The 24,090-nt window shown below is 40.9% G+C and overlaps 1 protein-coding gene across 4 annotated transcripts in view; it reads left to right on the plus strand.

Annotated features, from left to right (window-relative positions):
• CFAP74 (cilia and flagella associated protein 74) overlaps positions 1–24,090 on the plus strand; it is a 153,126-nt gene that overhangs the window by 108,822 nt on the left and 20,214 nt on the right. For 3 of the 4 annotated variants that reach the window (XM_077250108.1, XM_077250109.1, XM_077250110.1), the window contains exons 25-32: positions 111–244; positions 1,902–2,178; positions 3,279–3,422; positions 7,114–7,259; positions 8,445–8,579; positions 12,984–13,093; positions 19,806–19,861; positions 21,164–21,283. In XM_077250108.1, the coding sequence (XP_077106223.1) occupies positions 111–244; positions 1,902–2,178; positions 3,279–3,422; positions 7,114–7,259; positions 8,445–8,579; positions 12,984–13,093; positions 19,806–19,861; positions 21,164–21,283 (1,122 nt within the window). Of the gene's footprint in view, positions 1–110; positions 245–1,901; positions 2,179–3,278; positions 3,423–7,113; positions 7,260–8,444; positions 8,580–12,983; positions 13,094–19,805; positions 19,862–21,163; positions 21,335–24,090 lie in introns of all 4 variants that reach the window. The other variant, XM_077250111.1, reaches the window with a different exon arrangement.

Genomic DNA, 24,090 nt, shown 5'->3' on the forward strand with positions numbered 1-24,090 from the left:
TACATATTTTCATATATGTATGGAAAATTGACAAGTAGGTGTATTTTGGCTGGCAGATGATAAATGCGGCAGATTGCATTTGTCAGATTGATCTTTCTGTTGATTTATAGTATGTAGATATCCAGCCAAATGACGGCTTTGGAACTCTCCTTCCCTTGGAAACAATTACACTGGATATAATATTGAAGGCACCAAAAGCTGGAGAATATAATTTTGACCTCATTTGCAAATCGGCTATTAATAGGTAAGTGGAAACTGTTATTTTTTTTCAAATGTTGTTGTAAAAGAGCATTGTATTCATTATGGTTAATTGGAAATTCATATACGTAAATGGTATTATAGTCATTTACAAGATGTTCTTCATATGTTCCTGGCTGTTTTGTGACTTTGCCTTATGACCTGAAATATTGAGCCCGATTGCACATCGAGTTTAACCCTCCTTTCCTATTTTCTTTGTTGCAGTAGTGTGCTAATTAATCTGGAGATTCTGAAAATTCAGGTTTCCAGAACTGAATGACATGATTATGTGGAATTGCAAGATGAAAGTCCCCCATATATATATACATAGTTGGTAGCCAAACGATCGTTCGACCAAAAGCCATCTCTCTTGACTTTCTCCATACATGAGAACTCCGATTGGCCGAGCACTCATGTGTTCTCTATAAGGCTATGTGCACATTTTGAGTATTTGCAGTAGGTTTTTCGAAACCAAAAACCAGAGCGTTTGTAGAAAATACTTTGGGCTTTTTTTGCCATTATTTTGTATGGATGAAAAAAGCTGCAAAAACGCTGAAAGACTTGACTTGCTGCAAACTTGGAAAAAAAATGATGGTGCAAATCCGCAAAGAAAAAAATAAGCAGCATGTGCATGAGATGTCAGACATCTCATTCAGGTCTATGGTACTGTAAAGTCCAGCCATCTTTACCCCCGAAAAAGGGTTTTCCCACCGAGTTTTTGTGCATTTTAAAGGGAACCTGTCACCCCCCCGGCGCGGCGTTTTTAACTAAAAGAGCCACCTTCATTAAAGTCCCCGATGCCTGCGCTGTAAGTTCCCATCATGTGATGGGAGTCGAAAGGCAGCGCAAACTGCGCATGCCCGAAAAAAAAACTTACAGCGCAGGCGTCAGGGACGTTAAAGAAGGAAGTGGAGGCGGCACCCGGCGCATGGAGGCCCTGAGTGATGGCTGGGAGGCGTTTGTGTCCGGGCGGAAAAGACATGCCCCCCCCTGACAAACTACAGGTAGGAAAGGCAAATTCTAAAAACTAATAGTTCAGCGTTAGCAGGGACCCCAATTAAAAGAGCCACCTTGACAGAATGCAGCATTAGTGCTGCACAAGCTGGCTCTTTTAGTTAAAAATGCCTGGGGGGAGGGGTGACAGGTCCCCTTTAAGCAAACTGGATGTGATCTGCCGAAAGACCATACCTGTGTGGGTTTTCTAGGTTTAGGGTTTGTTTGTTTTTTAACCAATAACCTGTTCTAGCAATCCTGAAAAAAAAAACAAATGTAAAATTGCAGTTCTGTTTTTAAAGTCCAGAATTTTTGCATTAAAAAAGACCAATGTGTAAAATCTGTATAAAAAAGTGAGAAATGCATTAAAAAAAAATGATGAAAAACCTAGCAGATTGCTAAAACATATTTTGGTGGGCATGCCTAAAAAACCATGCATACGAAACGTAGCAGAAAAATGTGGAGCAGTTTCGCACATAAAAGCATTGCCACTTAAGCGTCTCTTATTGAAAGAAGGGGCAGAGTTACCCCATTCTGGCGATCAGTGGAGGTCTCAGAGGTTGGACCCTCACTGATTTAGTTGATATCACATATCCTAAGTTCTGACCCAAGGATAATTTTATGTGTTAAACCCTTGCAATATACTAATCCTTAGTTTCTTTTTTTTTCAGACAGTTCAAGATCTCCTGTAAAGCCATTGGTGTCCATCCACCTCTGGAGCTTTCTCATTCCTTGGTTCAGTTCTCAGCCACAGCTTTAAATGACACGTCCACTGCAACCATCTATGTTGTCAATTCGCATACTAGTTGTAATGAGTTCACTCATCCCGTACCAAGGATCGGCAAGGGGGAGATTGCACCAGTTGGGCCCACTTCTTTTCAATTCCAGTTGCCTGAAGACTCTCCCATCTCCGTATCGCCATCGGTTGGCACTGTTTTGCCCGGAAAGGTAAAATGAAAGCACTACTAAGAATACTCAAAAAGTTTAGAGTGCAAAGTCAATGTCTGGCAGCTGGTACCAGCACAGATCTCTAGATCGAGAGCCAACAAAAGTCCCATTAATGAGATACAGTCCCAGTCACTTCAACGAAAGCTAAGCTGCAGTATCCATAAATGGCCGTTACCAGATATTATTGATTTTCGTGATCTGATTATTCTTCAGGTTACATCCACATTAGACTTCATTTGCAACAAAAGATATTCTTTGTAGATCCTATTCCTGATTTGCAGCAAAATTTGCATGCATTAAATCAACATTTTGTTGCATTTGCTTTTTTTTCAGCAGATTCACATTCAATTTTATCTTCATCCCGCTCATTGAAATAGATTAAATCTATGGTAAAAAAAACTGTATAAATTGACATGCTGCGGATTAGACTGGAACTTTTCAGGTCTTGTCTGAGCCAGGGCAGCATAAAGTAGTCATGGTCTAGCTGATTTCCACTTTTAGAGAACATCTTAAACTTTCCAGAATGCGTCCAGCACTATAAATGCCGGAATCTGATATATACGTGAGCTGCCCTCAGTTTCTGGATATTTCCATATCTGCTCCTTGGTGGCTTTGCTGCTTTTAGGGTATGTGCACACTCTGCGGATTCTGCTGCGGATCCGCAGCGGATTTGATGTTGCGGATCCGCAGCAGTTTTCCCTAAGTTTACAGTACCATGTAAACATATGGGAAAAAAAACGCTGTGCACATGCTGCGGAAAAATCCACGCGGAAACGCGGAGGATTATTTTCCACAGCATGTCAATTCTTTCTGCGGATTCCGCAGCGGTTTTCAACCAGCACCAATAGGAAAGTGCAGTTGAAAACCTGCAGAGGAATCCGCAGAAGAAACCGTGAGAAAATCCGCAGTGAAAACCGCAGTGGTTTTGCACTGCGGATTTTCCAAATCCGCTGCGGAAAAGTCCGCAGCAGAATCCGCAACGTGGGCACATACCCTTAGTCTGCATCTACAATGGGCCTGTTTCAAGGAAAAGCATTGCATGAATAGGTGCGTCCAAATGTTTGACCGGTATTGTTTTTTTTTTACTCTGTTTATCCTAGAGATGCTTGATCCAGGTATCCTTTAAACCAACACTTTTGGATCAAGAAGTTAAGGAGGAAGCCCTGCGGATGCTTCGTCGAGCAATTGAAACTAAAGCCCTCCTAGATAAAAAGTCAGAACCTGTTGTGGAAAGTGAAAACTTGGTTTGTAAACTCTAATCTGTGTCATGTGTAGCAAAGTTTTTTAAATAAATTCCCAAACCTTTCCTGTGAACTCCCTTTCATCTCATTAAAGTGGTTGTTCACTACTAAAAACCATTTTAAAAATGAAAGAAACAGTCTGTTTGCCTTTACTTCCAGACCAGACAGAATGTAACTTCTTAAAGGAATCAATGGTTGCTGATTGGCTGCAGCGGTCCTTTGATGTCCTCTGTTGGAAGAGGTAGCTAAGAAAGCCAGTGGGGGAACACCGGCAGCAATGCAGAGCAGCTGCAAGGGTCTATTGGCACATTTTTTTTAAAAGTGTATTAAGAGTGGACAACCAGTTTAAAATTTTCTCTTCCGAACCATCTTCTAAGGTGATTTATGACTGGTAAAATTGAACATTGATTTGGTCATAAATAAGATTGGAAGATGGTTGAAGAGAGGAGAGATAAAGGCTACAGTGGCATGGAAAAGTTTGGTCAAAATTACTGTTATTGTGAACAGTTAAACAAGTTGAAGATGAAATGATCTCTTAAAGGCCTAAAGTTGAAGATGATACATTTCCTTTGCATGTTAGGCAAATATATATATACATACATATATAAAAATAAAAAATCACGTGCCAGCCACTCCCGGTACCAGAAAAGAATCCATACAGCACAGAGTGATTGCAGACCTGTAGCCTAAGGCCAAACATTCCCTTTAAAGGAATTTTCTGGTTTCAGAAACCCCCTCATCCAACTGTTGTTTAAAAAAAAAAAATAAAGAAAGAAATAAATAACTGTGCTTTACTCATCATCCTCTGGTCCAGTAATGAGTCTGCACTGCTGCTTCCGGTATGTGTTTTTGTCTGCAGCACTGGCATCACATCGACAGCTTGTGAAATCAACTCAGGTAAAGATGATGTCCCGAGCTTACCGCACCAGAGAGGTGCCAGAAGACTGGACCGTGTGATTTCTCCTACTCCTGCACTGATTAGAAGCACTTCACTTTCATATTAAACAGTTCAGGTTTCTTTTATTGGTGCAGGGGTTAATCTGCTCTGTTGAGAGCTCCTGGAAGCTTTCCTGCATTAAGGCTCTCAGCTGTGCACTGTTAGCCACTCCCATCGCCTATATAGTCTGGGCCCTGGCTAGCACTCATTGTCAGAGAAAGCTTATGATCCATGGCTGGAGGTTTTTAGTGGTTATTATTGGAGAAGGCGTTTGGTGAATTTATCTGTGACTGTTGCTAGGTTTTGGAAGTGTGATAATTCTCTTTCTCCTCCTACTTTGGTTTAACCCCATCCTCCGCTCCTTGGTGTTTACCACGGTTGTTTGGGTGAGCATATTTGTATGATTCGTATTTTTCGTTATTCCTGTTCGTATTACCTTGTTAGTCTGGTTAGTGTATTATGGTGCACTACTACTCCACTCTGAGGGCGGAAGCAAAGGCAATAAACGTGGCCCTGGCGTCTTCACCATCAGAAGTAATCCATGGAACAGGGCGAGCTAGGGCGCCGCTAGTGTTAGGGAGCGGGAAGCAGCCCCTGGTCCCGGGACACCCGACAACAGAGTTGACAGCTGCTGAGCTCAGTTATTGGCTACAGTGTTTTCGGCATGACATCAGCGATGCAGACAATAGCAAACATCGGTAACAGTGGCGGGGACAAAGAAGTGGACTTGGGGAAGGGGTGGTGAAGTTTTGTTTGTTTTTTTTAAACAAACTGCACATGTGAGATGAGATTAACTCATTCTGCAGTCGGCTGTGTACTGTCATCGAAGCTGTAGAAAACAGTCGGTTCAAATTGTAAAGTAATAATGTTTTGTGAAAATGCTTTGTAACCAAATATACATATATAGAAGTAAAAAAAAACATGGCCCCAAGGGGATTCATGTCATTTGAAGATTTCCACCTGTATACAAAATTGAGGTCAGGAAATCTGGTGCTTTGTAACATTAGTCTTAAGTCTTTTCAATCTTGTCTTTTATTACACTGTTGTCCTTCTTTTACTACACTGTCTGTATACAGTAATGTCTAGAAAGTAACTACTGACATTTACGAGCTGCAGTTGTGTGCACACAAACGATTTCAGAGTTTTATATGGGTTCACTTCATGTTCTTCCGACATCATAAACACTTAGTATTTTTCTCTTATTTTAGACTGGTGCAAAAATATTGTCTTACCGAGGACTAACAAGACAAATTGGTGTCAGCCTGTGAACCACAGATGTCAGCAGTATATTATTCTGGAGGCAGGAAATAACATGGGATTAATTAACATCGCCCTGTAGGGAACAGGAATTATCATGACTTGTGCTGAATGTCTCAAAATTGTCACAACAATCTCTACACTGGATTTTTTAATTACTTTGATCTTAATCCTTTCGGCCGTTCAGCAAGCATAATGCATTACCACAATCTCTGTGTCAGACCCTCCCGCATCTGTGCAGAGTTTATGTCACTTCGCTGTGTAAAAATAAATGTATTTTCGAATACATAAATTTATATACATATTTTAGAGGTTGTGTGAAATATATTTATAAATAATATATACAAACTATAACCACTACCATTCAGTTATCTTTAATAGGACTCCAGCAAAGTATTCATAAGTCATCAGCTGCCCCATACACCTAAAAAAAATTAACATTTATTCTCCCGCGTTTTATGCTGATCTGTGCCATCCGGTCTGATGGGTACCTCCAGACCATGGTCCGCACCTCCTCTGATCCCACAATCGCTATCTTCCTGCCTTTATGGACATGTCTGATGTCATCCCCACAGCCTGTGGCACCTGTGCAGCCCTTGTTCCCTATTGTGCAGTCTCACAGGATCCTCATGGGTGTGTCATTTTGCTGTTCTACCTTGTTTCCCTGTGAGCCACGCCCCCTAGGTAAAGACCATACAATTAGAACTAATTAAAAAAGCCCATATTTCTTGAACCGTATGACGGATTAAAAAACAAACAAAAAAACTGAGCACTCAGCAGAGCAGCAGGAATTAAATAAGAGCAAAAACTTTTGATCTGGTGACAGGTCTTCTTTAAGACTATATCGCGCAAATTCATCATAATTCAGTATTCATGTATGTAGGAGATGTTTGTTTTGTAACTTGAATTAAAGGAGCATTCCCATCTCTAAGATATCCCAATATGTAGTAGGTGTAATAATAATAATATTGGCAAACGCCTCCAATTAGAAATGTAGTATAGTTTTTCTGATTCACTATGTCTCTTTCCCCATCTACAGGCATTGCAGAAGCTTAGGTATCCATGGTTACGACCACTGATACTGTGACAGCTAGCTGCTAGTGGCCGTAACATTTATACCTAAGGTCCTGCAATGCCTGCACATGAGGAAAGAGACATAGTGAATCAGAAAAACTATACTACATTTCTAATTGGAGGTATTTGCTAATATTAATATTATTACTCCTACTACATATTGGGATAGGATCTTGGAGATGGGAATACTTCTTTAATAGTAAAATATATTTTTTATATTTTATCTCTTTATTTTTTAACAAGTTACTGTTTGAGCTGCAGTTATAACACAGAGTCTCTTTGTACATATCTGACCCATAAAAAAATATTTAAAAAAGGCTTGCTGCCGAAAATTCAAATTTAATGTCAACTTGATAAACATGTTTTCAATAAACTAGAACGATGATATGTAATATTTAGATGTGGATACTTATTATTCTGTTTCAGATCAAAAAAGAAAGAAGAGAAGTTTCCTCAAAGAAGGGTAAGCGAAAACAACTTGCGTCTCCTAAGGAGGTGCCAAAGGAGAAGTCCCTAAAGTCGACAGTTCAGGTCCTGACTGAGTTACCTAAGATCGAAGATATCAAAGTAGAGTAAGAATATTTGTAATACAAACTATAACTTGTCATTGGTTTAACCTCAAGCGTAACCTAATAAATCATAATTCAGGGGTTGGTAAAATTGCAAAGTGCATGTACAAATAATAAATTAGTTATTAAAAATCCTCTACAGTCTCAAGAATAGAAGGATTTTTAATTTTATTGGTTACAGCTCATTGCCTAGGTTACCAGCTACTTCTGCAGTCTAGCAGCGTTGGACCAACTCACCCGGGACTTACAAGCTCTTTCCAGATTTCTGGAGCTCACTATTACACGTTGGCCAGATCGCTACAGCACACTGTTACAAGTTGGCCAGTTCGCCGGAGCGCACTGTTACAAGCTGGCCAGTTTGCTGGAGCGCACTGTTACAAGCTGGCCAATTCGCTCGAGCGCACTGTTACAGGTTGGCCAGATCGCTACAGCACACTGTTACAAGCTGGCCAGTTCGCTCAAGCACACTGTTACAAGTTGGCCAGTTTGCTGGAGCGCACTGTTACAAGTTGGCCAGTTGGCTGGAGCGCACTGTTACAAGTTGGCCAGTTGGCTGGAGCACAATGTTACAAGCTGGCCAGTTCGCTGGAGCGCACTGTTACAGGTTGGCCAATTCGCTGGAGCTCACTGTTATAAGCTGGTCAGTTCGCTGGAGCACACTGTTACAAGCTGGCCAGTTCGCTGGAGCGCACTGTTACAAGCTGGCCAGATCGTTAGATTACATCTACAAGCTAACCAGATCTCTGCAACGCACTGTTACAAGCTGGCCAGATCACTGGAGCGCACTGTTACAAGCTGGCCAGATCGTTAGATTGCATCTACAAGCTAACCAGATCGCTGCAACACACTGTTACAAGCTGGCCAGGTCACTGGAGCGCACTGTTACAAGCGGAACAGATTGCTGGAGCGCACTGTAACAAGCTAGCCAGACCACTGGAGAGCACTGATACAAGCTGGCCAGATCACTTGAACACACTGTTAAATTTTGTGGGCTGAAGCTATAAGTAATCTCATGGCATACTTCTTCTGATACCAGAACTGTATTCTTGAAGTAGTGGTCTCAGTGAACTGCTTTTAGCTCAGACTTCTCCTCAGAGCAGGAAGATTGTAATATACCGTATCTTCTTTTTTTGAAGTGGTTCATGGGTTTGATTTGATTTCTGAGGTCTTGTTTCTTATTTATTTCAGCTCGGATGAATATTCAGCTGCCCGAGTCTCCATCTACCAAAGGTTCACGGGAAGGTTTGATAAATTTATAATACCCTGCTTCATTGCCAGCTGTGATGTCAGCAAAAGGAAGGATGAAGAAGATCTAAATTTCAGGTACACTAAAGATAGATCATTCTATACGGAATGCACTTTGCACCCAACTTTATCACGTTTATCAAACTGATGTACAATGAACCAACTTCTAGAATCGGGGTTAGTGAAAGACAAGTCTATCGGATGGGGTGGAACTGGGGAGGGGACCATGACTGGAATGTTCCCTGTCTCCCCTCCTTTTTGCCATTGCCATTAAACCCTTGTTGTGTCTTAAAGGAGGTTAGAGGTTAGGAGGTTAAAGGGGGTATAGGGTGGGAGAGGTGGAGGAGCGCATATCTCTCTATGTGGACGATTTGCTCCTATTTCTTGAATTCAACTGCTAATGGCTATTCTGAGGGAATTCTGAAAATGGTCAGACCTTCTCATCAACTGGAACAAATCAGTCTTTATGCCCCTAAACCTGTTTCAAGATACAAAGTGATTGGATCCTTCGAACATCCAAATGGTGAAGGAATTTAAATACTTGAGTCACGGGTAGACCGCAAGACTACATACCCCTGAATTTGACTACACTTCACGACAGATCTGCCCCTCTTGGTTGCGGAGTGACGTAACCTAGTAAAAATTGTGTTAAGGCCCGAACTGCTATATATTTTGCACTCTTCATCTATACGGATTCCAAAATACTATTTTCAAAAAGCCCATAGGCTCTTTAGATTATTATTTTGGAACAAGCAACAGGCCAGAATGAAGTTAGAACACCTTCAGAGGGGTAAAACAGACGGGGAGTTAGCCATTCCTAATACATGGATTTATTGTCTGACTGCTCAAATCCAACAGTTGAAAGGATGGGATCAGGTCAGTTAGCTGGTGAGAAGTGGACATCTATATTTTGTGGTAGCTGAGGTGGAGGGTGGAGATCGTCGTCCCACGTACCGATGCTATCTATGATATATTAAGTGTGGGACAGAGTAAAAACGCTGTTAGATTTTTCTGGTTGCACGGCATTTACGCAATTATGGCATAACTTTCTGTTGCCAGAGTTCATGAAGTTAGGGATGTTCTGAGTAGGAAGAGAGTGGGGTCTACACTTTAGCCCAAATCCAAACTGGAAGCAATCTAAAACAATTTGAGCAGCTGCAAAGTGAGTTTAATATACTTCATCGACTCATCTATAGATTTTTGCAACTCAGGCATGCATATACAGTACAGCGGAAGTCCAAAGACCTGGCCATAAGGCCTAATCCAATGACTGAATGGGTAAAGAGGGAGGGAACCAGTAGAGGCCTTATTTCTTGCTTATGTAAACTCTTGCTCACTGCATATTTGAAAAAGTTTCCCCTTAATATCAAGGCCCAATGGGAAGCCGATGTGGAGAGGATACCGGATGACCAGTGGGAATCCATTCTAGGCTCAATACCTCTACTCTACCTATCCGAAGCTCAAAGGTTATCACAGCTCTATTTGGTTCATAGAAAATATAGAACCCCAGCTTTCCTACATCGGATTGGTGTGAGGCCTAAATCTAATTGTCTGTAACGCCCATCTCATGCATATGATGTGGGAATGCAATAGCATTGGCTCGTTCTGGAATTATTTTCTAGACATACTAAATAGGATCTATGATACAACTATGAGTCCAGAGCCAAAACCACGTATACCCGGAGTCATACCAGTCATCCCTGAGGAAGAGCAAGTGGCGATTGGCATGGCCAGAATTCTCTCTATTGCAATGAAAACTATTGACTCACTGGATACAACCTACTCCACCATCAACTACTGAATTTATTAATAGTGTTAATGGGTTTATACATCTGGAAAAAAATGAATCTATATCAAAAGAAATGGAATTAAACAATTTAATAGGATTTGGGACCCTTGAATAAATACCCCTGGATTACCGTCGACAATTCTGTTAATGGAAATTTATTTGCATTGTTACTCTAATATAACCTTCCTTTTTCTAGGTTTGAATAACAGAACATAAATACACATTTGCTGGATTGCAAACAACTCTTGTATATGCGCTGACTCAGTGGGAATTTTTTTTTGTGGTAGTACCTATATACTTCGGAATGTCACTATGCTTTATTGAAGATATTCTGTATTGTACTATGTTTCAGATTTGTGGTTTGAAAGGGTGGAGGGTGGGTATTAATTCTATTTCTGCTTCAAGATGGGTTCTATTCAGGGGGGATGTTCCTCATAGTTGTAATCATCTGTAAAAAAAATGTAATAAAAATTATCTGATTTAAAAAAAAAAGTGGGAAGGGGGACTTTTTAATGCCCAAAAATTGGCACATAGCCCATTGTAAATGTCTGTACCCTCTAGGACACATATGGGGCCATTATACTGTATAGAGCACTATGTGAGGCCATTATACTGTATGGAGCACTATGTGGGGTCTTTATACTATTTGGATCACTATGTGGGCCATTTTACTGTATGCAGCACTATGTGGGGCCATTATACTGTATGGAGCACTATGTGGGGCCATTATACTGTATGGAGCACTGTGGGACCATTTTACTGTATGGAGCACTATGTGGAGCCATTATGCTGTATGGAAAGCAATGTAAAGCCCCGTTAAACTGTATGACAGACTAAATGGGACCCATTATACTGTGTGGTAAACCTTGTCGGGTCATTATACTGTATGGAGTTCTATGTGGGGCCGTTATCCTGTATGGAGCACTATGTGGGGCCATTATCCTGTATGGAGCACTATGTGGGGCCATTATACCGTATGGAAAGCAATGCAGGGCCCCGTATAGGTCCCATTTTACTGTATGGAGCACTTTTTGTGGCCATTATACTGCGATGGGGTCACCATTCTTTGTTGGGGGGGATTGAGGGAGGGGGTACAGTAGTATCATCATACTGTGCATGTGGAGAGTACTGTGGAGGAATTCACTGTGGGGGTATCATACTGTGTTTGGGGGCACTTTTGTTTGCATCATATTTTATTATCTCTATTATTTAAGGTTTTTCATCCTTTATCTCATATTTAAATTAAACCAGTGGACCATATTCTTTTTACTGCCCTTACATAACATATTATATTATTCCAATATTTTATAGTAAGATTTACTAATTAAATTAATTAATGAAAAAGTTAATCGTTAGATTTGAAGATACGGACAAACTTCCTCAATTGTAGACATTTTTTTTTTTTAATAAATATCAAGGTTGGCCCACGACTTTGTCCGAGCTTTTCATTTTGTCCCTCTGTGTATTTGCATTTGACATCCCTGCTCTATGATGACCGCAGACACTGCTGCTGATGTGGACTGTGTAGCTGATATCATAATACGTAAAAGATCAAGGCAGGATATTCTGTAATATGAGCAGTTTTCAGAACAAGTAGAAATATTTACGAGGCTTCTTTCCTTGAAATACAAGATCTTAAATTATTACCCTTATGTGGGAAATTAATAGGATCTGTGTGCACAATAAACTTGCTTTGCCTCAGTAATACCATGCCACAGCATAATAAAATGCTTTCTCTTTTGAGTTTGCAGAATCGGTGGGTACTTATAGTTTAGAAGCACATTTTTGATGCAATTTGATACTTTTAGTACGAGAAAATCGGGTGGATGGGAATAAAGTACTTGGTGCAAGTAATTATTCCTTCACAAAATCCCTATAGGCAACATGATAGTTACACCGTGTAACAAAACTTATGCAACTTTGTAAACTTTGTGTTTTATTTTCTTTTTGTTTTCAAAATCTCTGCTTGCTGCCAGGAAATAAAAAAATCTATTATACACATTTTGTGTTTTAAAACCAGAATTGAAAATGTCAGCTTTGGGGTTTAAAGGGAATCTGTGACCAGATTTGGGCCACGTAATCTGACAGCAACTTGATGTAGAAACATAGACCCTGATTCCAGTGATGTAAAGTATCACTTAATGGGCGGCTTGCTGTAAATTTGATAAAAATCACTGTTTTATCAGCATGAGATTATCACTAGAGGACTAGTAAACCTGCTGCCGTGTAGTCTTCCATATTCATTACTTCTTTATAACCCCACCCCCACCACTGATTGGCAGGCTTCTGCCTATGCATAGTGTACACGGAAGACAGCCAATCAGAGATGTGGGTGGAATTATACAGGGCTCTGCATTCAGAGCTCTGCTAAATAAAACATGAATTTTATAAAAAAACGCAGCAAGCAGCTCAGTAAGTGACACATCACTGGAATCAGAGTCTTTGCCCCTACATTATGCTGCTCTCGGATGAGGTAGCAACATTTTGGTGACAGACTCCCTTTAAGGGGTTTTCCAATATTAATAATTTATTTTTATATATTTCCTATTGAAGACTAAGAGTACCTGACCGCAGCACCAAACGGCATACAGCTTGCATTGCGTAGTGTGTGTATGTATATGTATATATAAATATTTATTGATTTATTATCCTGTTGCGTACTGGTTTTAACTGCTGTTTTACTATCTCTACAGCCCACACAACACCCTGTATCTTGAGCTTCACTGTCCTGCAATAGCACCACCTTTGATTGTCAGTTCTGAAAACGGACGCCATCTCATCGGCTTCGGAGAGGTTGCAATAGGTACTTAATCAATCTAACGAGGCAGATACTGGTTAACCACTGCGCATTTCCTTGCACTTCATTATAAAATGACCTAAGTAGCTTCATTTAACATTACTATCAACATTTTATTGATGGCTTTTGGAGCCTTTCAATGAGTGAAATTGCTAACAAGCCAGACATTCTAGATGTGTATAAATTGCCCGATGGCGGCATTTCTTCCTTATTTTTTATTATTTTTTCTATCATGAATGAAGGGAGGAGGGTGATGTCTTTATTTGATGTGCTACACTTCTACCATAGATTACCAAGCTTAATGGATTTTCAAATTAAAAGTAACAAGCATATCTCCGAATGGCTCCATTACATTTTATGTTAGCGTGTCATCGCATTCTCTTTCTGCTGCGTTAACAAGGTCGTAATGATTTTTCCCATATTACATTAGATATGTATAATTTATGTGCAGAATTAAAAATACAAATATTAGTCATTATAAATAATTATTAACAATTGGTGTCCTGTATTAATGGACCAGGTCTTATTAAAATAAATATCAATAAATACAAATTTGAGAAAGAAAAAATGCACCTGTCACCCGGGTTGTATAACGAGACACATGGAGTCCCATTTGGCTTCTTTACTCCGGAGCTGTCTGGTTGTTGTCATACTACCCTACTTTACATTCCGATTTTGTAGCGCTTTTATGAGTAAAAATAAAACGCTGTACACATGGCATTTAATGGAGAATCCATATTGAAACCTCTGTATGCTTTATGAAACCAGTCTGAGTGCAATATCCCAGCTACACTTGTAAGTAGCAATAATATAGTTATAAAACTTTTTTTTTTTTTTTTTTAATCTCGTCTCTCCTTTGTGAAGATATTAGCAATCAAATAATTTGGCACCCAATGAGTTAACTTTTTCTAATTCCAAATAGGAGTTATCAAATATTTTTCACTGGGGCGTGTACTTCTTCTCCCTGTAAGATGCGTACCAATCATAAGCAGGCAGCAACACACTGTAAAAAGAACACACCCCCATCATAGCTTAGAGCAGGCTCCTCAGTGTGTAAAATGTAGTAGCAGACAGCCCTAATCTCCTGCTCTAACCTCTTGCATCATTAGAAATCACAGATGACTAACACCTTTCAGATAAGGTCCCTATGAGGGACTTATCAGCTCTTCTCACATAGCACTGTCACCACTGCTGTACTGTCCCTCCCCCCACACTACCTGTTTTGAGATGTGTCAGTATGACACTTATGTCTGTTGTTTAGTGGTGTACCACCAATGGTGGCAGGCCACGTGACTGCTATGCGGTCCGTGAGCGGGGGGGAAGCCTGGTGTCAACGCCCGCACCGGGCCTCCCATCCGTCGATCTCCGCCTGTCAGTGCCCAAACCAGGTCCCCCCTCCGGTCATCAGCGTGAGCAATGAGTATGGAGGAGGGAGAATCAGCAAACGCTTCCACCCCTATCATTCTTCCTTGGTGGGAAGGGGGTGCATTATATTGTAGGGAGGACCATGAGGGGTGATTATATTGTATGGAGGACCTATGGGGCTTGCATTATATTGTTTGGAAGACCATGTGGGGTGCATTATATTGTATGGAGTACCATGAGGGGTGCTTTAAATTGTATAGAGGACCATGGTGGGTGCATTATATTGTATGGAGTACCATGGGGAGTGCATTATATTGTATGGAGGACCATGGTGGGTGCATTATATTGTATGGAGTACCATGGGGAGTACATTATATTGTATGTAGGACCATGGTGGGTGCATTATATTGTATGGAGTACCATGGGGAGTGCATTATATTGTATGGAGGACCATGGTGGGTGCATTATATTGTACAGAGGACCATGGGGGTTGCATTATATTGTTTGGAGGACCATGTGGGTTCCATTATATCACATGGAGGACCATGTGGGTTCCATTATATTGTATGGAGGACCATGGGGGGTGCATTATATTGTACGGAGTACCATGAGGGGTGCATCAAATTGTATGGAGGACCATGGTGGGTGCATTATATTGTACAGAGGACCATGGGGGTGCATTATATTGTACGGAGGACCATGGAGAGGGCATTATATTGTATGGAGGACCATGGGGGTTCATTATTTTGTATGGAGGATCATGGGGGTACAATATACTGTATGGAGGACCATGCAAGGTGCATTATATTCTATGGAGGACCATGGGGGGGGTGCATTATATTGTATGAAGGACCATGCAGAGTGCATTTTTTTGTATGGAGGACCATGGGGAGTACATTATATTGTATGGAGGACCATGGGGAACGCATTATATTATATGGATGATTATGATGGGTGCATTATATTATATTTTACGGAGGACCATGAGGAGTGCATTATATTATATGGAGGATCATGGGAGTGCATTATACTATATGGAGGATTACGGGGGGGGGGGATTATACTTGCATTATATTGTATGGAGGACAATGAGGCTTGTATTATATTGAATGAAGGACCATGGGGAGTTCATTATATTGTATTGAGGATAATGGGGGGTACAATATATTGCATGGAGGACCATAGGGAGTTCATTATATTGTATGGAGGACCATAGGGAGTGCAATATATTATATGGAGGACCATGGGGAGTTCATTATATTGTATGGAGGATCATGGAGGGTACAATGTATTGTATGGAGGACCATGGGGAGTTCATTATATTGTATGAAGGACCACAGGGAGTGCATTATATTGTATGAAGGACCACAGGGAGTGCATTATATTGTATGAAGGACCATGGAGAGTTTGTTATATTGTATGGAGGGACCATCGGGAGTGCATTATATTGTATGGAGGACCATGGGGAGTGCATTATACTGTGTGGACAATGGAGGACTATATGGGGCCCATTATACTATATGGAAGGCTATGTGGGGCCATTATAATATTTGAAGCGCTATGTGGAGGAGGGCCATTATACTGTATGCAAGCAATTATACAGTATTAAGGTTTGTGTGGGGTCCATCATACTGTGTGGGGGCCATTATACAGTGTGGAGAGCTAGTGGGGGCCATTATACCGTGTGGTGAGGTTGTGGGCCATTATACTGTAAGCAGGCTCATTATACTGCATTGAGGCCTATGTGGGGGTCACAGTTGGGGGATCATACAGTGTTGGGATTGCCATAATTTGCCTTGGGAGTCGAGGTGGGGTACAGTAGGGTAATTATACTGTGTACGTGGAGGAATTCTCCATGGGGGTGTCATGCTGTGTTTGGAGGGCACTTTTGTTGACATCATACTTTATGGGGGCAGTGAAAGGGGAATCTAGGATTTCAGCAGGAGGAAAGGCTGGAAAGTTGTGACATATGCTCTTCTGTGATACAAAACCAAGAAAAGAGACATGCATATATGCAGGGATCACCATATAAAGTTACAAAATTTTATTAATGTCAGTTGACCAAACACTACACATATTTAAAAACATTTAAAATTACCAAAACTGTATACAAAATGCACCCAGATAGAAAAGGGGATAACTCAAACAGGGGTCTGCTTGATTACCTGAAATCCCTAAGTCACATATCCCAAATCATATCTCAATGATAATAAACATTGTTAAATGCAGTCCATTATTATTAAGTCTAGTATGCCTGATGATTGGTACCCAATACAACTATTAGTACATGTCAAAAAAAGAGACCTTAAAGGGCAGATTTAAAACAGCCCTATATGTATAACTATCAGACTAAAGAATAGGCCAGCAGACAGATTTGATATTTTTCAAACAATCACCAACATGCCACTTGCCCCTGAGGAAGTCACTTAGGTGACGACACGCGTTGGGTGGGCTGCATGGGTGCCAGCTCGTGATCCTGATCCCTCTGAACTAGCACTTACGAGTGTGTGAGCATGTCCATTAGGTATTGTTGGTGATTGTTTGAAAAATATCAAATCTGTCTGCTGGCCTATTCTTTAGTCTGATAGTTATACATGTAGGGCTGTTTTAAATCTGCCCTTTAAGGTCTCTTTTTTTGACATATACTAATAGTTGTATTGGGTACCAATCATCAGGCATACTAGACTTAATAATAATGGACTGCATTTAACAATGTTTATTATCATTGATATATGATTTGGGATATGTGACTTAGGGATTTCACGTAATCAAGCAGACCCCTGTTTGAGTTATCCCCTTTTCTATCTGGGTGCATTTTGTATACAGTTTTGGTAATTTTAAATGTTTTTAAATATGTGTAGTGTTTGGTCAACTGACATTAATACAATTTTGTAACTTTATATGGTGATCCCTGCATATGTGCATGTCTCTTTTCTTGGTTTTGTATGGTTTATATTTTTGACATGTGGCAGGTTGAACACATAATTGACTATGTTTGATGGTGCCCTCTATTCCTAGCTTTTCATTATATGCTCTTCTGTGACCCCGACCATTATTTATTTATTTTTTTTTGGTGCAGCTGCCCAATTAGAACTTGTGCTATAGAGGCCCACAATTTCTATGTACACCTTTGCTGTTTTGCTCTACTTGTAGTTGCTCTGAAGTGAAATCAGAGAAGAATTTCAATACATATCCCAGAGGAGTAGTCCAGAATAGGCAGACGAGACATGTGTGAGATGAAATGACCGCCCTGATATGACTGCTTAGCAAGTGCAAGTTGCATGAACACAAGAGACATAAGGGTACTGTCACACAGTGGCACTTTGATCGCTCCGACGGCACGATCCGTGACGTTGCAGCGTCGCTTGATTATCGCTCCATCGTCGTAGACTGCGGTCACACTTTGCAAAGCACGGCGCTGGAGCGATAATTTCATGACGTAGTTGTGATGTAGAAGTCATACGGGACATTGGGAATATCGTGCACACCTTTGTTACACGCTGCGATCATGCCGCCACAGCGGGACACTTGACGACGAAATAAAGTTTCAATCGATCTGCTACGACGTACGATTCTCAGCGGGGTCCCTGATCGCAGTAGCGTGTCAGACACAGCGATATCGTAACTATATCGCTGGAACGTCACAGATCGTGCCGTTGTAGCGACCAAAGTGCCACTGTGTGACAGTTGTGAATTCCGTTCTCGAACTCCCTCCTGTGGTCATGAATGGTACTTCGGTGAGTTCTGTCCGTGGACTCCCTCTGGTGGCTGTGAGTGGTACTGCTGGTTCTGAGGTTGCTTCCTCACCTGCCCTCGTTTGCGGCTCGGCTGGCTTCTCTATTTAATTCCACTCAGATCGTTACTCCTTGCCAGCTGTCAATGTATCAGTACTGGTTCAGATCTCTCTCGGATCTTTCTGATGACCTGTCTACTCCAGCAGAAGCTAAGTCCCTGCTAGTTCATTTGTGGTTCATTGTGTATTGAATATATTTATTAGTACTTGCTAAGTTCTAGTCCAGCTTGCTAACATGATATTGCCTTGCTAGCTGGAAGCTCTGGGGTGCAGAGTGGCACCTCCGCACCGTGAGTCGGTGCGGGGGTCTTTTTGCACACTCTGCGTGGCTTTTTGTAGTTTTTTGTGCTGACCGCTTTAGATCCCTTTCCTATCCTCAGTCTATTTAGTAAGTCTGGCCTCCTTTGCTGAAACCTGTTTCATTCCTGTGTTTGTGACTTTCCTCTTAACTCACAGTTAATATTTGTGGGGGGCTGCCTTTTCCTTTGGGGAAATTTCTCTGAGGCAAGGTAAGGCTTTATTTTCTACCTTTAGGGGTAGTTAGCTCTCAGGCTGTGAAGAGGCGTCTAGGGAGAGTTAGGTACGCTCCACGGCTATTTCTAGTGTGTATGATAGGATTAGGATTTGCGGTCAGCAGAGATCCCACTCCCCAGAGCTTGTCCTGTCGTCTAGTTTAACCATCAGGTCATTCCAGGTGCTCCTAACCATCAGGTCATAACAGGTGCTCCTAACCACCAGGTCATAACAGACAGTACCCTGAGTGTGGGTACTGACACTCTCACTAATCATAAGGGCTGAATGAAGGGTTTGCAATGTGACACAGCTAAACTCAGCTGCATTATCCATCCCCACCACACTGATTCAACACGTGGAGTGGAAATGGTTTATTAAGGCTATGTGCACACGTTCTGGATTTTTCATGTTTTTTTGCTGTAAACCCGCGAAGAAAACGCATCCATTATGCATCCTATAGTTAGAATGCAATCCACAATTATTGTGCACATATTGCGGTTTTTTTCCACAAAAAAAACGTATTGCGGAAGAAGCGCAGCATGTTCATTAATTTTGCAGATTTTTCGCGTTTTTCCCTCTATTATTCAATTGGGGAAGCTCCGTAAAAAACACGAAAAATCAGCAAAAACGCTGAAAAAACGCGTGGAGATTTCCTGCGGAAAAAGTCTGTTTTTTGTCAGGAAATTTCTGCAAAGATTCCTGATGTGTGCACATACCCTAAAGACTTTGCAACACTTTTGTGAAAAAGTCAGAGATTTTAGCATTTGAGCGACTCTTTTTGCCACTTTTGAAAAGGGATGAAAATAGTGATCCCAAGTTTCGAGAGCAAATCTAGCAACAGTCTTACAGGTTTAATATGCAACGCTGCAGAAATCGGAGCCAATTTTTTGTGAAAAATTTTCTGGTGTCTATTTAAATTTTGTCAAAGTTGCACGAGATGCACCAAAATTAATTTGGGAAGGGCCAGTCTTATTAAATCTCCTAATGCTGCCATACACTGTGATCGAAGTGTTGAAAATGTTCTTACATATGGTTTTTTTTTTGCAGGTCAACGGGTGGTAAAGAAAGTAACTTTGCAAAACATTTCCTCTGAGCCTGTGGAAGTATCCTTTAATTCTTATAACCTGAAATCTATTGTTTAATCTTGAGACCAGTGACTCAGTTCTTGCTTTTAACACTTCATTCTCATTGTTCGCCAGAAATAGCAGCCGGTCCTATTTATAAATAGTGCGCGCATCATTAAATTTGACCTCGGCAAACACACAACTGTTTCCGCAGCATATGAGTCAATGCAAGCAGTTGTGGGAGACACGATGATTACTGTCTTAGTAAATTACTGTTAACGTAATCGTTAGAAAGTGAGACCACCACTGTAAGACCCCCATACTGTATACGGTACATCAAAGAAAAGTCTTCCAAACCCAACGGAACTGGTCGATTAAGTCATGTGTATGGGATCCTTCCAACTCATCCAGGCAATTGATGATGAGGGAGATAAGGACCAGGCAACTGAAATTTAAATTGCTGATTGGAGAACTACAAGTTCCACAGACAAAGCGAAGCAGCTGAGCGAAGGTGGGGCTGCATTTTAAGTGCTGGGCTGTAGATAAGTGCATAGTTAAACACAATATCATAGTTTGACATAAGAGCATAATTTGGTGTTTTTCTTACTAGTTTTCCATTGCTTTCTGCTTTTATCTGTACCGCTTATCCTCATTTATTATGACAATACTACCTGGTGTGCATCTTATGAAATGTATGCATGCCTTGAACAGCCGTTTGAGGGTGAATATATCTGAGCTCTATGTCAGCTAGTTTCATGTTTGGAAGTCCAGGTATCAAATCTAAATATGCAGCTTGCAACACTCAAGAGCATTGAAAACCTGGAGAGGAATTTAGAGCTCACTGAGCATGTGCTGGCTGGGGCCAGTGATATGGAGGAGGGTACTGGTGGGGTAGATCAGGACGCAGAAGTACGTAGCTGGATAACAGTTACAAGAAGGGGTAGGGGATAAAGTGCCAAGTCGTGATCTGGCACAACCTAGTAAATATGCCTGTTTGGCTGATATTAGGAATGCAGGCCCAGGACTGGGATCACTGCAGCAGGACATTTCGACGGACATTGAGATAAAATCCTGCAATCTCAACATATTGTTACCCCTTTACAATCACTGGTGAGGCCACATCTAGAATATGGGATCCAGTTTTGGGCTCACACAGGCAAAATTTTGCAGGTTTACTTTGCAGTTGCGTTGAATACACACTTACAATTCTGTATTGCTAAGGGTTAACTGCAAGCAGCTCGACTTTAAAGGAGCTGAAAGGTAGATAATAGTCTAATACTGGTGAAGGTATGAGAATTGTTGTAGACATCTAGTATACTCCTTGACTCCTCATTTTCCAAGCCTCGTTTCTCTCTGTTAAATACCTTCGGTCCTTTTGTGCTGCTCAATCCTGTTGGTATAGTGGACCCCGGAGCGAAGTGTTGTCTTCTCATTGCCTTTGCACCTGAGGAAGACAAAACTGTGAGTCTTCAGGAAGTAATTCTTAAAAAAAGGTTTTAAAAAGCTGCTGCTGTAAGTATCTCTATGGTTATTAAAGTGAATGTCCATTCTTAAAGAGAACCTGCCACTTGCTCAAGAAAAAAATGAGTTAATTAAAAATGAAACATGAAAAAACCCTGAGTTCCTCTGATTCTGATACTCTTTTCCGTTTTGTGCTGCGTTGCTCCATTGCAGAAATATTCATGTATGTTGCTTTTTGGAGTACAGTATGTGAAATCTCTGCTTTGCGGTCCAACTGTGCATTTCCTCAGAGTTTTTTCGGAAGATGTGCAATTTTGACTCAATCGCTGCCAATCACAGCTCAGCAGCTTACCTAACAGTCTCATATACTGCAGTCCTGTGATTGGCAGCATCTGGGAGGGGAGGGGTGAAAGCACACAAACCCAGAGAAGGCTCTGAAAAAATGGCCAGTTGGTCCTCAAAGCAGAGATTTCACATACTTTGCTCCAAAGCAACAAATGTGAATATCTCTTCAATAGAGCGATGCAGCACAAAAGGGAAAAGAGCGGCATAATCATAGGAGTTCAGAGATTTTTTTTTTCAAGATTTTTACTCCATATGTTAAGCAAGTGACAGATCCTGGTAGCACAGATTGTCAAAGTTCAGGCAATAATTGTATTTTTTTTTTTTACAATTCATAACTAATAGGAATAGCATCATGCATGAAATCACAGGAAGATGTAATTGTCCTACTATTAGAGTATATCCACACGGGGTAGAAAAAATTGATGCAAATCTGCCTAATAATTTCACTCTTCAACATTAACATCTTCTTGTCAATTTTAGGAAAAGCTTTAGGGTAGAGCCTGATGTTGATAGTTTTCGTCAAATCATGACCATAAGGAGGAGCGGATCCTGAAGGGGAAAACATATAATTAAAATGAATACTCTACTCTCTTTTTAAGTGTACCCCCAGGTTTGGCACTTCCTTATGGTCTGTATTTTTATATTGTGACCTGTTGTGTTCACAGTTCTGAGTATAACACCAAAGGACTCATGCTCATCGCTGTACTATGGAATACTGTAATAAGTAGAGATGATCAAAGAGATCCACGGGACCTTGATCCAGTGGCCACGTTATATAGTGCTGGTCGTTGGACCAGAGCCCTGCAAACTGTCTCCTACCTTCTGGAATTCCCAATGCCACTTCTAATTAGTAGGCCTGGAACAATGTCATCGTTGCGACGAGACTCACGCACTCGTGATGTCACACCTGGCCGGCCTAGTAATCAGAAGTTACCCTGGCAGGTAAGAAGAAGTTTTGCCGGGCACTTGTCTGGCAGCCAGACAATTCTGATATAGTCGCTGCAAATCCTGAGTCATTAAAGGGGTTGTCCACCATTGGGGACATTTTTTTTTCATTACATGCATGTATTTGGGATTAAAAATCAGTTTTTCAATTGGGCTTCATTAAGCATTACGCACCATTTGACTTTTACAGGCTCTTGGTTTTCCTGCACGTTCAACTTTAATGTGGTCTGTGGTCATAAATCAGCTAAGAGGAGTTAAAAAAAAGACAGATAAAAGAGTTATGATCTCTCCTGTCATACCATCGCAGCTGTCTCACTGATTGTTTCACAGTTGACTTGTTCTGCAGCCCGCAATAGACAACTTATCATAGAGGCTATAGAAGGCAAACGATGCAAAATTATTAATTACACCGAAATGCAAAAGTTATTTTTAGCCCCAAAATACACACATTTCAGTAGATCAGAAAAGAGTCCTCAAAAGCTGACAATCCCTTTAAAGAGGTATTCCCATCGCCAAGATACTATCCCAAAATGTAGTGGGTGTAATAATAATATTAGCAAATACCTCTAATTAGAAATGTAATATAGTTCTCCTGATAACCTATTTCCCTTACCTCATGTGCAGAGCATTACAGTAGCTTAGATATCCACGGTTGCAGCCACTCATATAATGACAGATGCTAGTGGTCATAACCATGCATACCTAAGCTACAGAGGGTACGGAAAGTATTCAGACCCCTTTACATTTTTCACTCTTTGTTTCATTGCAGCCATTTAGTAAATTCAAAAAGTTCATTTTTTTCTCATTAATGTACAGTCTGCACCCCATCTTGACTGAAACAAAACAGAAATGTAGAAATTTTTGCAAATTTATTAAAAAAGAAAAACTGAAATATAGCATGGTCATAAGTATTCAGACCCTTTGCTCAGTATTGAGTAGAAGCACCTTTAGAGCTAGTACAGTGTTATGACCCCAATGGCAGAGGGTCTCAGAAATAAATACCAAGTCTGCAAACACAAAAAAACAGCTCATAGGGCAGTGGTAACTGGGCTGACCGTATATCTAATCCTAGCACCACAAATAGCAGCAGCCGGGGAACGTGCCTACGTTGGTTCTAGACGTCTCGCGCCAGCCGGAGAACTAACTAACCCTAGAAGAAAAAAGATAGACCTTTCTTGCCTCCAGAGAAAAGACCCCAAAAGTTGGATACAAGCCCCCAACAAATAATATCGGTGAGGTAAGAAGAAAAGACAAACGTAAGAATGAACTAGGTATTTAGCAAAGAGAGGCCCACTGACTAATAGCAGAATATAGTAAGATGACTTATACGGTCAGCAAAAACCCTATCAAAATTTCCACGCTGGATATTCAAGAACCCCCGAACCGTCTAACGGCCCGGGGGGAGAATACCAGCCCCCTAGAGCTTCCAGCAAAATCAGGAATCACATTTAGTACAAGCTGGACAAAAAATAAGAGCAATGCAAATAACCAAAAATCAAGGAAGCAAGACTAAGGGT

This window comes from Ranitomeya variabilis, chromosome 4 (genome assembly GCF_051348905.1).
Source record: "Ranitomeya variabilis isolate aRanVar5 chromosome 4, aRanVar5.hap1, whole genome shotgun sequence".
Taxonomy (NCBI): Eukaryota; Metazoa; Chordata; class Amphibia; order Anura; family Dendrobatidae; genus Ranitomeya; species Ranitomeya variabilis.